The 14,983-nt window shown below is 47.9% G+C and overlaps 1 protein-coding gene across 1 annotated transcript; it reads right to left on the reverse strand.

Annotated features, from left to right (window-relative positions):
• Nucleotides 1-759: 759 nt before the first annotated feature.
• LOC146675092 (uncharacterized) lies at nt 760-2,183 on the reverse strand (the record flags this gene model as incomplete). The annotated part of the gene is made up of 5 exons (XM_085401133.1): nt 760-938; nt 1,052-1,239; nt 1,396-1,457; nt 1,624-1,855; nt 2,038-2,183. Coding segments are annotated over 5 exons (807 nt in total), but the record flags the coding sequence as incomplete, so codon positions are not given.
• Between the last annotated feature and the right edge of the window lie 12,800 nt (nt 2,184-14,983).

Consider the following 14,983-nt stretch of genomic DNA (forward strand, 5'->3'; position numbering starts at 1 on the left):
TAAATAAGAAAAGTGACTGTGCTTTTATGGGACACCTACTACTTTTTACACTCTTACATCTAATATGTGATATATACTGTGTATTTCATATATATATATATATATATATATATATATATATATATATATATATATATATATATATATATACATACACATACATACATGCACGCGTGTGTGCGTGCGCGTGTGTGTGTATATAAACCCAGCTTTACAGTGATTTAGAAAATAATGGATGAGTTGTGGATAATTTTCTTAAAAATTTAAAAACTTTGTGCATTTTGACCTTTTTTCCCCAGTACGAAAAAGAACAGTTAACAGACATGAAGGCAGAGACACACTTACAAGCAAGTGACCTGGACCTAAACAGGCCAGTGTTTTCTCTGTATTATTGTAGGATCCTTACAATAAAAGTACCTTAACATTATAACATAAAGCACCTTGATGTGACTATTGTTGTAGCTTGGCACTATATAATGAGCTCAACTGCGTAAAGTTCTAAGCCTCTACACTACAGGCCAACCCACAGGATATATTTAAAGCTTTTGTTCATGCATTCTTAGGTCAGATTTGCTGTAGATGATTAAATTAACTGGGTGGTTAAAGTCTGTGTCATTCTTTTCAGGCCAGATTCATTCTAGATAATCACATGGCTTGGGTTTCTAATGTCATTATTTTCTTTTCTTTTTTTAATACATTTCAGTGAAAGAGTTTGTGTTCCGCTGGCCATTGACATGGAAACCAGCACAGATGCTATTGCTAGTTTGACAGAAGCCATAACAAGAGAACCAGGGGGGAAACAGTGCTGGGATTGATCTTGTGGCATGCTCCACTTGAAGCTGTAGTTGTAGATAATGCAGTTGTAGTTGTGGAAGCTGTAGGTGCAGCAGTAGTGGAATTGGCAGTAGTTGGTGCAACAGTCGTGACATTGATGGGAACTATAAAATATTTTTCAGAAGTAGATTAATATGTATTTATGTACAGACTAAAATAATTTCTTTGTCCTTGATTAACTCCAAAATAAATTTCGTTTGCATTTTCAAATACTCACCAGAAGTTACTGATATTGTGTCAGGAACTATGGCAATGCTGAAATTGCTGCTGGAACTGTTAATAGCCTGTTTCAAAATTTGAACAATAGTAGTATCATTTGGGACTTGTGCATTGGGTGCTGTTTGATTGAACACAAGCTCCACCTCTGCCTCAGTTCTATCCACTCGTGTTTGGACTCTAACAAGACTGTGCCATGAAAGAAAGTGAGTCAGATGTTAGATAATAATGGCAGATTATTGAATGGTTTAACTATGTTACATGATACATTTAACATTAAAATTAAATTAAAAATAATAATTTAGAGGAAAGTAACTTAATTACTGTTAAAAAATTTTTTTTTACCTGAACCGAATGACAATGGCACGGATGAAGAAAGGAAATTTTGGTTTGTAGATTCTATCACACTGCAAAAAATTAACACAAAAAGAAAATTTAAACATGGTGAAACAACTTAAAAATTACATTGTCTAAAAATGCCTATTTAAATGAAAGAAAATGTATGCTTTCAGATTTGTTCTCTAGATAAAGTGTCAGTCAATAAAAGATATATTAAGTTGAAATATTACTCACCGTCTCTTCAACTCGTCTTTTGCGATCTTGATATACACTGCTGGTGGGGTCTGTGAGTTCAGGTACATATGGTTCAAGGAACTGTAGAAACAGAAAAACTTGGACAGGTGCAGTCGGAGCTTTTGTAGTTGTGGTAGTTGTTGGAGAAGATGTTGTTGTTGTTGCAGCTGATGTAGTAGTTGATGGTGTTGTGTTTGTTATTGGGGTAACTGTGGTAGTTGTTGGAGCAGATGTTGGTTTTGTTGCAGCAGATGTAGTTGATGGTGTTGTGTTTGTTGTTGGGGTAACTGTGGTAGTTGTTGGGATCACTGTGGTAGATTTAAAATAAGGACAAAATGGACATAAAACATTTAACTAAGTCCCTCTAAAACCTTTGAGACTTTTTGATCAAACATAACGAAATAGTACTCACATGTGGAACTGACAGTGATGGAGGCCCTTTCGATGTCAAAGCCTGTCACGTTTGAGGCTTGACTGATCAAAACACTTCTAATTTCAGTGTCATTTGGAACAGATGAGTTTAAAAAATGAAGTTCTATGGTGTTGATGACTGATCCTTGCCTGTAAATGCAGACACAAAAATGATAGTTTTGAATATTTAGGGCGTTAGGTCACTGCTCTTAACATTATATGTCAAAATAGTGAAATTACCTGAAGCTCACAACGGCCAAGGAGACAAAGGAGGAAGGGAACGAGTTTTTGTAAGCAGGTTCAATCTGCAGACACAAAGCAGATTTCCTTAAAACAATGTCTATCTGTTTCTTAATGTACACAAACAGACGAATTTTATATCAATTGTAAACTTTACAGTAAGACAGAAGACTAATTAAAGGGCAAATCAAAGAACATGACCTCTATAGTGAGTAGCAATGATGGTTCAGTACAAAAAAAAAGTACTTGCTCTATTAATTTTGTATATTCCTGATGTCTAATGTTTTCACCTCTCTCTCTAGATCAGCAATCTGCAATTCATTTTTTAAACATTTATTTCACTGAGTATTTGGTGTTTTAATGTCTATTCTGTTTACAGAGCACACAGCATTCATTCTGCTTTCCACAAAGAGGGGAGCAGATTTGCCTCGAACGATGGAAAAAACTAATTACATACCTAATAAATGCTATATATTAGTGGGAAAAGTAAACGATTACCTGTGTCTTTATAGATACAGATCGGTCTTTAAAAGCATCAGATGATGAATTCGACAAGTCCTTGGTAAAATTGCTTTGAAGGGATCTGAAAACAACATATCTGGTGGTTGTTGTTGTCAGAGTAGCCGTGGTTGTTGTTGTGGGATGAGCCGTGGTGGTCGTCGGTGGGGCAGTGGTGGTTGCTCTCGGGGGAGCTGTTGTGGTGGTGGTCGGTGGGGCAGTGGTAATTGTTGTTGTCAGAGGAGCCGTGGTGGTGGTGGTCGGTGGGGCAGTGGTAATTGTTGTTGTCGGAGGAGCCGTGGTAGTGGTGGTCGGTGGGGCAGTGCTGGTTGTTGTAATAGCTGTGGCGATTGTTGGAAGAATCGTAGTGGTGGAGGTCGGTGGGGTAGTGGTGGTTGTTGTCGGTGGAGCCGTGGTGGTGGTTGTTGTGGGAAGACCCGTGGTGGTGGTTGTCGGTGGGGCAGTGGTTGTTGTTGTGGGGGGAGCCGTGGTGGTGGTTGGTGGGGCAGTGGTGGTTGTTGTCAGGGGAGTTGTTGAGGTGGTGGTCGGTGGGACAGTGTTGGTAGTTGTCGGAGAAGCCGTGGTGGTGGTGGTCGGTGGGGCAGTGGTGGTTGTTGTTGGAGAAGCCGTGGTGGTGGTGGTTGGTGGGGCAGTGGTGGTTGTTGTCGGAGGAGCCGTGGTGGTGGTCGGTGGGGAAGTGGTGGTTGTTGTGGTAGGAACCGTGGTGGTGGTCGGTGGGGCAGTGGTGGTTGTTGTCGGGGAAGCTGTTGTGGTGGTGTTCGGTGGCGCAGTGGTTATTGTTGTCATAGCTTTGGTTGTTGTTGGAGGAATCGTAGTGGTGGTGGTCAGTGGGGAGGTGGTGGTTGTTGTTGGAGAAGCCGTGGTGGTGGTGGTCGGTGGGGCTGTGGTGGTGGTCGGTGAGGCAGTGGTGGTTGTTGTGGGAGGAGCCGTGTTTGTGGTGGTTGTTGGTGGGGCAGTGGTGGTTGTTGTTGGAGGAGCCGTGGTAGAGGTTGTTTGTGGGGCAGTGGTAATTGTTGTCGGAGGAGCTGTGGTGGTGGTGGTTGTTGGTGGGGCAGTGGTGGTTGTTGTCGGAGGAGCTGTGGTTGTTGTTGTCGGTGGGTAAGTGGTGGTTGTTGTGAGAGGAGCCGTGGTGGTGGTTGTTTGTGGGGCTGTGGTAATTGTTGTCGGAGGAGCTGTGGTGGTGGTGGTTGTCGGTGGGGCAGTGGTGGTTGCTGTAATAGCTGTGGCGGTTGTTGGAAGAATCGTAGTGGTGGTGGTCGGTGGGGCAGTGGTGGTTGTTGTCGGAGGAGCCGTGGTGGTGGTTGTCGGTGGGGCAGTGGTGGTTGTTGTCAGAGGAGCCGTGGTGGTGGTTGTCGGTGGGGCAGTGGTGGTTGTTGTCGGGGGAGCCGTGATGGTGATCGGTGGGGAAGTGGTGGTTGTTGTGGGAGGAACCGTAGTGGTGGTCGGTGGGGCAGTGGTTGTTGTTGTCGGAGGAGCCGTGGTGGTGGTCGGTGGGGCAGTGGTGGTTGTTGTCGGAGAAGCTGTGGTGGTGGTTGTCAGTGGGGCAGTGGTTGTTGTTGTGGGAGGAGCCGTGGTGGTGGTCGGTGGGGCAGTGGTGGTTGTTGTCGCGGGAGCTGTTGTGGTGGTTGGTGGGGCAGTGGTGGTTGTTGTGGGAGGAGCCATGGTAGTGGTGGTCGGTGGCGCAGTGGTTATTGTTGTCATAGCTTTGGTTGTTGTTGGAGGAATCGTAGTGGTGGTGATCAGTGGGGAAGTGGTGGTTGTTGTTAGAGAAGCCGTGGTGGTGGTGGTCGGTGGGGCAGTGGTGGTTGTTGTGGGAGGAGCCGTGGTGGTTGGTGGGGCAGTGGTGGTTGTTGTCGGGGAAGCTGTTGTGGTGGTGGTCGGTGGGGCAGTGGTGGTTGTTGTCGGAGGACCCGTGGTAGTGGTGTTCGGTGGCGCAGTGGTTATTGTTGTCATAGCTTTGGTTGTTGTTGGAGGAATCGTAGTGGTGGTGGTCAGTGGGGAAGTGGTGGTTGTTGTTGGAGAAGCCGTGGTGGTGGTGGTCGGTGGGGGAATGGTGGTTGTTGTCGGAGGAGCTGTGGTGGTGGTCGGTGGGGCAGTGGTGGTTGTTGTGGGAGGAGACGTGTTTGTGGTGGTTGTTGGTGGGGCAGTGGTGGTTGTTGTCGGAGGAGCCGTGGTTGTTGTTGTCGGTGGGTAAGTGGTAGTTGTTGTGCGAGGAACCGTGGTGGTGGTTGTTTGTGGGGCTGTGGTGGTTGTTGTTGGAGAAGCCGTGGAAGTTGTGGTTGGTGGTGGAGTGGTGATTGTTGTGGGAGGAGCCGTGGTTGTGGTCGGTGGGGAAGTGGTGGTTGTTGTGGGAGGAGCCGTGGTGGTTTTCGGTGGGGAAGTGGTGGTTGTTGTCATAGCTGTAGTTGTTGTTGGAGGAATCGTACTGATTGTGGTCGGTGGGGCAATGGTGGTTGTTGTCGGACGAGCCGTGGTGGTTGTTGTCAGTGGGGGAGTGGTGGTTGTTGTCGGAGGAGCCGTGGAGGTTGTTGTCGGTGTGGCAGATGTGGTTGTTGTGGGAGGAGCCGTGGTTGGTGGGGCAGTGGTGGTTGTTGTGGGAGGAGCCGTGTTGGTTGTCGGTGGGGCAGTGGTGGTTGTTGTCATAGCTATGGTTGTTGTTGGAGGAATCGTGGTGGTGGTGGTCGGTGGGGCAGTGGTGGTTGTTGTCGGAGGATCCGTGTTGGTGGTCAGTGGGGCAGTGGTTGTTGATGAAAGAGCTGTGGTGGTTGTTGGAGAAATCGTGGTGGTGGTGGACGGTGGGGCACTGGTGGTTGTCGTCGGAGGAGCCGTGGTAGTGGTGGTCGGTGGGACAGTGGTGGTTGTCGTGGGAGGAGCCGTGGTGGTGGTCGGTGTGGCAGATGTGGTTGTTGTGGGAGGAGCCGTGGTTGGTGGGGCAGTGGTGGTTGTTGTGGGAGGAGACGTGGTGGTGGTCGGTTGGGCAGTGGTAGTTGTTGTCGGAGGAGCCGTGGAGGTTGTTGTCGGTGGGGCAGTTGTGGTTGTTGTGGGAGGAGCCGTGGTTGGTGGGGCAGTGGTGGTTGTTGTGGGAGGGGCCGTGGTGGTGGTTGTCGGTGGGGCAGTGGTAGTTGTCGTCGGAGCCGTGGTGGTGGTGGTCGGTGGAGCAGTGGTGGATGTTGTTGGTGGGGCAGTGGTGGTGGTCGGTGGGGCAGTGGTGGTTGTTGTGGGAAGACCCGTGGTGGTGGTTGTCGGTGGGGCAGTGGTGGTTGTAGTGGGAGGAGCCGTGGTGGTGGTCAGTGGGGCAGTGGTGGTTGTTGTCGAAGGAGCCGTGGTGGTGGTCGGTGGCGCAGTGGTGGTTGTTGCGGGAGGAGCCGTGGTTGTGGTCGGTGGGGCAGTGGTGGTTGTTGTCATAGTTGTGGTGGTTGTTGGAGGAATCGTAGTGGTTGTAGTCAGTGGGGCAGTGGTAGTGGTGGTGATCGGTGAGGCAGTGGTGGTTGTTGTTGGAGGAGCCGTGATGGTGGTTGTCGGTGGGGCAGTGGTGGTTGTTGTCATAGCTGTGGTTGTTGTTGGAGGAATCGTAGTGGTGGTGGTCGGTGGGGCAGTGGTGGTTGTTGTCTGGTGAGCCGTTGTGGTTGTGGGTGGGGCAGTGGTGCTTGTTGTGGGAGGAGCCGTGGTGGTGGTAGGTTGGTCAGTGGTGGTTGTTGTCGGAGGAGCCGTGGTGGTGGTGGTCGGTGGGGCACTGGTGGTTGTCGTTGGAGGAGCCGTGGTAGTGATGGTCGGTGGGGCAGTGGTGGTTGTCGTGGGAGGACCCGTGGTAGTGGTTGTCGGTGGGGCAGTGGTGGTTGTTGTGGGAGGACCCGTGGTGGTGGTCGGTGGGGCAGTGGTGGTTGTTGTGGGAAGAGACGTGGTGGTGGTCGGTGGGGCAGTGGTGGTTGTTGTTGGAGGAGCCGTGGTGGTGGTGGTCGGTGGAGCAGTGGTGGATGTTGTCGGTGGGGCAGTGGTGGTTGTTGTGGGAGGAGCCGTGGTGGTGGTCGGTGGGGCAGTGGTGGTTGTTGCGGGAGGAGACGTGGTGGTGGTCGGTGGGGCTGTGGTGGTTGTTGTTGGAGGAGCCGTGATGGTGGTTGTCGGTGGGGCAGTGGTGGTTGTTGTGGGAGGAGCCGTGGTTGTGGTCGGTGGGGCACTGGTGGTTGTCGTTGGAGGAGCCGTGGTAGTGGTGGTCGGTGGGGCAGTGGTGGTTGTCGTGGGAGGACCCGTGGTAGTGGTTGTCAGTGGGGCAGTGGTGGTTGTTGTGGGAGGACTCGTGGTTGTCAGTGGGGCAGTGGTGGTTGTTGTGGGAGGAGACGTGGTGGTGGTTGGTGGGACAGTGGTGGTTGTCGTCGGAGGAGCCGTGGAGGTTGTTGTCGGTGGGGCAGTTGTGGTTGTTGTGGGAGGAGCTGTGGTTGGTGGGGCAGTGGTGGTTGTTGTGGGAGGGGCCGTGATGGTGGTTGTCGGTGGGGCAGTGGTAGTTGTTGTCGTCGGAGCCGTTTTGGTGGTGGTCGGTGGAGCAGTGGTGGATGTTGTCGGTGGGGCAGTGGTGGTTGTTGTGGGAAGACCCGTGGTGGTGGTTGTCGGTGGGGCAGTGGTGGTTGTAGTGGGAGGAGCCGTGGTGGTGGTCGGTGGCGCAGTGGTGGTTGTTGCGGGAGGAGCCGTGGTTGTGGTTGGTCGGGCAGTGGTGGTTGTTGTCATAGTTGTGGTGGTTGTTGGAGGAATCGTAGTGGTTGTTGTCGGAGGAGCCGTGGTAGTGGTGGTGGTCGGTGAGGCAGTGGTGGTTGTTGTTGGAGGAGCCGTGATGGTGGTTGTCGGTGGGGCAGTGGTGGTTGTTGTCATAGCTGTGGTTGTTGTTGGAGGAATCGTAGTGGTGGTGGTCAGTGGGGCAGTGGTGGTTGTTGTCTGGTGAGCCGTTGTGGTTGTGGGTGGGGCAGTGGTGCTTGTTGTGGGAGGAGCCGTGGTTGTGGTCGGTTGGGCAGTGGTGGTTGTTGTCGGAGGAGCCGTGGTTGTGGTCGGTGGGGCAGTGGTGGTTGTCGTCAGAGGAGCAGTGGTAGTGGTGGTCGGTGGGGCAGTGGTGGTTGTCGTGGGAGGACCCGTGGTAGTGGTTGTCAGTGGGGCAGTGGTGGTTGTTGTGGGAGGACCCGTGGTGGTGGTCGGTGGGGCAGTGGTGGTTGTTGTGGGAGGAGACGTGGTGGTGGTTGGTGGGGCAGTGGTGGTTGTCGTCGGAGGAGCCGTGGAGGTTGTTGTCGGTGGGGCAGTTGTGGTTGTTGTGGGAGGAGCTGTGGTTGGTGGGGCAGTGGTGGTTGTTGTGGGAGGGGCCGTGATGGTGGTTGTCGGTGGGGCAGTGGTAGTTGTTGTCGTCGGAGCCGTGTTGGTGTTGGTCGGAGGGGCACTGGTGGTTGTCGTCGGAGGAGCCGTGGTAGTTGTGGTCGGTGGAGCAGCGGTGGATGTTGTGGGAGGATCCATGGCGGTGGTCGGTGGGGCAGTGGTGGTTGTTGTGGGAGGACCCGTGGTAGTGGTGGTCGGTGGGGCAGTGGTGGTTTTTGTGGGAGGAACCGTTGTGGTTGTTGTCGGAGGAGCCGTGGTAGTGGTGGTCGGTGGCCCAGTGGTGATTGTTGTGGGAGGATCCATGGCGGTGGTCGGTGGGGGAGTGGTGGTTGTTGTGGGAGGACCCGTGGTAGTGGTGGTCGGTGGGGCAGTGGTAGTTGTTGTCGGAGGAGCCGTGGAGGTTGTTGTCGGTGGGGCAGTTGTGGTTGTTGTGGGAGGAGCCGTGGTTGGTGGGGCAGTGGTGGTTGTTGTGGGAGGATCCATGGCGGTGGTCGGTGGGGGAGTGGTGGTTGTTGTGGGAGGACCCGTGGTAGTGGTGGTCGGTGGGGCAGTGGTAGTTGTTGTCGGAGGAGCCGTGGAGGTTGTTGTCGGTGGGGCAGTTGTGGTTGTTGTGGGAGGAGCCGTGGTTGGTGGGGCAGTGGTGGTTGTTGTGGGAGGGGCCGTGGTGGTGGTTGTCGGTGGGGCAGTGGTAGTTGTTGTCGGAGGAACCGTGGAAGTGGTGCTCGGTGGCGCAGTGGTGATTGTTGTCAGAGGAGCCGTGGTGGTGGTCGGTTGGGCAGTGGTGGTTGTTGTCGGGGGAGCCGTGGAGGTTGTTGTCGGTGGGGCAGTTGTGGTTGTTGTGGGAGGAGCCATGGTTGGTGGGGCAGTGGTGGTTGTCGTTGGAGGACCCGTGGTGGTGGTCGGTTGGGTAGTGGTGGTTGGTGTCGGAGGACCCGTGGAGGTTGTTGTCGGTGGGGCAGTGGTGGTTGTTGTCGGAGGATCCGTGGTGGTGGTCGGTGGGGCAGTGGTGGTTGTTGTGGGAGGAGCGTTGCTGGTGGTCGGTGGGGCAGTGGTGTTTGTTGTGGGAGGAGCCGTGGAGGTTGTTGTCGGTGGGGCAGTTGTGGTTGTTGTCGGAGGAGCCGTGGTGGTGGTTGTCGGTGGGGCAGTTGTGGTTGTTGTCGGAGGAGCCGTGGTGGTGGTTGTCGGTTGGGCAGTGGTGGTTGTTGTGGGAGGGACCGTTGTAGTTTTTGTCGGTGGGGCAGTGGTAGTTGTTGTGGGAGGAGCCGTGGTGGTGGTCGGTGGGGTAGTGGTGCTTTTTGTGGGAGGAGCCGTGGTAGTTGTGGTCGGTGGCCCAGTGGTGATTGTTGTAATAGCTGTGGTGGTTGTTGGAGGAATCGTAGTGGTGGTGGTCGGTGGGTTAGTGGTGGCTGTTGTAGGAGGAGCCGTGGAGGTTGTTGTCGGTGGGGCAGCCGTGTTTGTTGTCGGAGGATCCGTGGTGGTCATCGGTGGGGCAGTGGTGGTTGTTGTGGGAGGAACCGCGGTGGTGGTGGTCGTTGGGGCAGTGGTTGTTGTTGTAATAGCATTGGTGGTTGTTGGAGGAATCGTAGTGGTGGTAGTCGGTGGGGCAATGGTGACTGTTGTCGGAGGAGCCGTGGCTGTTGTTGTCGGTGGGGCAGTCGTGGTTGTTGTGGGAGGAGCCGTGGTAGTGGTCGTTGGGGCAGGGGTGGTTGTTGTAGGAGGAGCCATTGTGGTGGTGGTCGTTGGGGCAGTGGTGGTTGTTGTGGGAGGTGACGTGGTGGTGGTGGTCGGTGAAGCAGTGGTGGTTGTTGTTGGAGGTGGCGTGCTCGTCATTGCTCCTGTCCCCGTAGCTGTAGGAGATAAGTTCACATACTCTTAAATATGAATGTATGTATTTATTAAGTACAATTTTTAAATTCCTTTTTCATCAAATTACTCTGAGTTACCATTCCCAAATGAATCCTTAATGTACTATAACTTCCTAATGCAAAAATGCCATGAATTCATTTCAACATCTGTTTTTGGAACAATTTTCACCCTTACCTGAAAACATCAATATAATTTATACAATAGAACATTTTTAGTTTGATGGTGATTTTAGTAGACAAAGTTGAATGGCTTAGACACAAATTGAGCTTCAGTTTGGGGAAAGCCTAGGAGGGGATTGATCCCCATGTATTAATGAGAAGTGAAGAAGTGAAAGCTGTAACGGCCTGGAGGTTCAGCTGGTCGCTGATCAGCTGTTTCTCTCTCTATCTCTCTCTCGCCAGGGAGGAACTGATTACAGGTTCACGCCCTTGGCCCACACCCTCGGAGGAAGAAACACCGGTGCCTCATTAGTGTGGCTAGCATTTAAGCCAGGAATCAACGGCTGTTCTTCGCTGGATCGTTGTGTGAATTGCGTCAGTGAAAGTCGAGCGTCTAGCCAGTGTTTTTCCGTATAGTTGTGTGTTAGAAACTAACAAGCGTTTCTTTGTGCGCAGACCCTCTGGACTGTTTTCCCTAGTGTTCCCTGAGCGGCGAGTGTTCGAGGAGAGAGATTGGATTAGTTTGTGGATTGCTTGGAGAAAGACGTGAGCTCGTGTGTGGATTGTTTGGAGAGAAATGAGAGTGTTCCCCTGGATTTCTCCTGGAGCCCTGCCCCGCTCACCTTTTGTCTGTAGCACTGCCCCGCACCATTTGTATATATACTTGTTGGACATTGTACGTTTATAAATTCTCTTGTGTGCATCAATCCCCGGAGTCCAGCATGTGAGTCCACCTTGTACACTGTGACAAAAGCATTACAAAAGGGGAGGGAGGGTGGGGCACTAAAATGAGAACAAACTGCTTTTAGAACTGGGGAATCATACATAGATAAAAACTGGAAAGAGCGTGTTTGGAGGCATGGGCCCGCTCCTGAAATTCAGATACTTTATCCCCAACAAAAGCATCCATGAGCAGTCAGGCTGGATCCTTCATATCTGTTCATGTCTTTTCAGTATAATCACTGTGCTAATTGCCACTCTTTGTGCTGGTTTTTATTTTTGCTTTGCATTTATACATAAATGATATATCATATATGTTCTCACTGGGATAGTGATTTGGTTGGTGTGTGGGAATAGAGCCTATAGGTTTATATTGTTAAATGTTATCTTACAACATATGTTTCAGGTCATTATGCAGAGAAACTCAAAAGTAATGTAAAGAGTAGTGTTTTGTGTCAGCTGTGTGCGGACAGGAATAGGACCCAAGGTGCAGACTCCAGAGACAAACTTAAATAGCTTTAATGCTGAACTCAAACATAACATAACTGGAAAAACTCAAAATAAACTAACACCAGTGGACTGACAAAACACACAGCAAAATAAACGGTAGATCGCGACACAGACACAGAGAAACACAGGGCTTAAATACACAGAGGAAGCAATCAGGGAATGGGTAACAGGAGGGAAACACAGCTGGGGCAAATCAGGCCTAACGAGACAAGGGGAAGCAAAACCAGACGCATTAACATCAGACATGGACTTTCAAAGTAAAACAGGAAACCCATAAAACAGACTGAACAAAAGACACAGACTCACATGCAGGCACTACAACAGAGGGAACAGAGACGTGGGACCAGGGCAGACACAGACTGGACACGGGGATATAGCAACTAAGGATACGCAGAGACGTGAACTAGACAAGGGGATACAGCTGACAGGGGAGACAGAGCAACTAGAGAAGACAGAGACATAAACCATAAGACAGAACTCAAAGAAACCAAAGACTAGAAATTATAAATAATATAATAAACTCAAAAACCCTGGGTCAACGACCCAGGCATCCTAACAAGTAGTGCAACAAAATACTTCCTCCTTGGAGTAATTAAGTGATGTACTGCATTAAGTATGTTGCGTAAGTACTTAATAAATTTAGTACTTAAAGTATGCTTTTAAGTAAAACGTTCTGTGTAATATATTTAACACATTACTCTTTTTAAATTAATGAACCCAACACCAATATGGACAGGAATTGATAAGAATTTTGCCATTTCGATCCCATTATCATGATCATTTATTGATTACGTAGTAATTCTTACTGGCTCCACTTTGTTGTCAGGTCTGCAGACCTGGTGGAATAGTGGACCCAAACGCAGACAAAACGAAGCGTTGAAACAAATTTCATTTAACCTAGCCTAACCCAAACTGAAAAAGAGCTGTTTTATTTGGGCTGAGCAAACCTATAACAAACAGTAAATGGCAAGTCTACTGAGGCAGATGACGTGGAACGGAGAGTGTGCGGACCCAAATGCAGATAGAGTGAAATATTAACCAAAAAAATGGGCCTTTATTTTGTATTGAACAAAACACAAAAACAAAAGGTGAAGCGAGACTAAAATAAACTAACAAAACTAAACTGGAAAAAGCTAAAACACAAAACACTAAGAAAAAACAGTTAACTGGCATAAACTATATGAGGATCTATCAAAATTAAACAGGAAACATGAGACAGACTAAGACGCAGACTTGACACTGAGACATGACTGACTGACTTTTGAGTTACGCGACGTTTTGTAACTCCAAAAATCTGCGTTTTTCGCCTCTCGCCACGATCTAATTCTGACTGCTCATCACCCTGTTTTCCAGGCGGCCCTCGCTCCTGCCAGTGGAGCCTTTGGTAATGAAACAGATCTTCAGATTCCACCTTGTCCAACTTATTTTTTTCCATTACAAATTACTACACTATCACAGACCAGTGATCTATAGTGCTAATTTATTACAATGATGAAAATTTTATGATTTTAGCAGCTTTTCTAATATGGACCTCAGATTCTTGTTAACGCTCCATGGCAAGTACACAGCCTGATGAAGCAGACAGAAGCAGTACCTCTGATTGGTGGACTGAAATTGAGCAGAAGCAGGTTGTTCTGCCTCTTTTCAGCAGAAAGTTCAGCGTTTTCACCTCTTATCAGCACAAATCTCAGCCTCTTCTGCTGTTATTAGAAAATTGTTTTTTCACCTTTTTGCAGTTACGTGAGTACCAGTTTGCCTCAATGAGTAGCTGAACAATTTCAGCTTCTTCTGCTCTTTCATAAGAATTTCAGCTTTTTCACCTCTTTTCAGCACAATTTTCAGGTTCCTTATCTTTTCAACTCTATTCTGCACAAATTTCAGTTTCTTCACCTCTTTTAGTTTCTTTCAGTTACTTGAGAACCAGTTTGGCTCAGTGAGATGAGTAGCTGAAAAATATAACTTTTTGTGATCACCAGTTTTGCTTGCCAGGCTGAGCCATGTTTTAGCTCAGTGAGATGAGCTAAAATGAGTAGTGTGCTCTCAATATCCCATCTGCCCTCCCGTCATATTTCTTTTCAAGATTTTCTTATTTAATCACTAGTGTACATATATTTATATTTATAGATACATATATATTTAGTCATCTTTTCTCGTTTTCCATGTCTCTCTAATATTTTGCTCCTTACTATTTTTCTATTTTCTTTATTATTTTATTTTATTTTATTATATTTTCTCCTACTGTATCATGCTGCTGAGTGACTGCTGCTCATCAAACACATTTCATTGCAATGTTGACCCTGTGCTAACTTGCATATGACAAATAAAACTGAAAACTGAAACTGAGCAGTCGTTCTCAGAGCAGGAGGCCAGGTTTCGAATCCCGCTCATGACAAAAAAATTTCAGTTAACGGTTGAACTGTTTAAACTCTTTTCAGCACAAATTCCAGCTTCTTCAGCTGAAGAAAATGTTGTCATAAGCTGGATTCCTCAGCTGAAGAATCCAGCTTTTTCACCTCTTTTCAGCACAATTTTCAGGTTCCTTATCTCTTTTTTGCTGAACATTCAGCATTTTCACATTTTTTCAGCACAAGTTTCAGCTTCTTCTGCACAGTGCACTTTAAATTTAAATTCCCTGTTAAATTTTTAAATTTAAATTGATTTCAGTAATTAACAGAGCCCAAATAGATTTTCTCAGCATTGAAAAAGTCACAAGACTATCCTATAGTGTAATGTTATGAGGGGTCAAAAACATTGGACAAAAATAAGATTTATTGAAAAGTGTGCAATATCAGCCTAGTCCTTGCATTTTAAGTTCCAGATAGTTTTAAAGTATGAAGGTAATCTTTTGCATGGCTTCATTTAATATGTTAAAGATATAAAAAAAAGTGAGGGGGTTAAGTGGAAACCTTTCAACCTTTTTTAGAAATGAGTGATTTTAAAGGGAATGATCTATGTGTGCTTTGACACTGAGTATGAGGAAAACCAAATGCTTCAGCCTCAAGAAGGAAAGAGACAGACAGAAGCAAAACTATCCCCACGTATGCAAAATTTCCTCATCTCAGCCAAACTCAAAGTTGCTCAAACCCACTTTTTGTAGAAATTAAAAAAAATATATAGAAATTTGGCTTCTTGCATCATTAGGTACAACTCACCTAGATTTACTTCACTCAAGTTAATATGTGCATAACCATTAAAGTATTATAGCATTCATCATTAATACAGTCTACATATTTTCTATAGCAATTATTTATGACATTACATATAGCTATGCTAAAGCAGTTCATTTATTTTATATCACTAGTAAGATTAGCATCACTTAGCTTACCTGTTAGAAGCAAGGAAATTGATATAATCAGTCCAATCCCCATTGTTTAATCAATTAAATCTGTAAAAGAAACATATGTCAAAACTATACATGACGATTAAAACAAAAACTTGAAAAACGAGTTAAAAACCCAGTAAAATAAAATGTGACAAAAATGCAAAATAATAATTATTAACTGTACTCATCATTATATTTTTTAATAAAACAAAAAACAACTATACGTGAACATTTTGAAATAATATTGGTAAAATACTTAATTAGC

The sequence above is a fragment of the Rhamphochromis longiceps genome, linkage group LG3, assembly GCF_057381845.1.
Source record: "Rhamphochromis longiceps isolate RC_006_pf linkage group LG3, R_longiceps_female_GT1.1, whole genome shotgun sequence".
Taxonomy (NCBI): Eukaryota; Metazoa; Chordata; class Actinopteri; order Cichliformes; family Cichlidae; genus Rhamphochromis; species Rhamphochromis longiceps.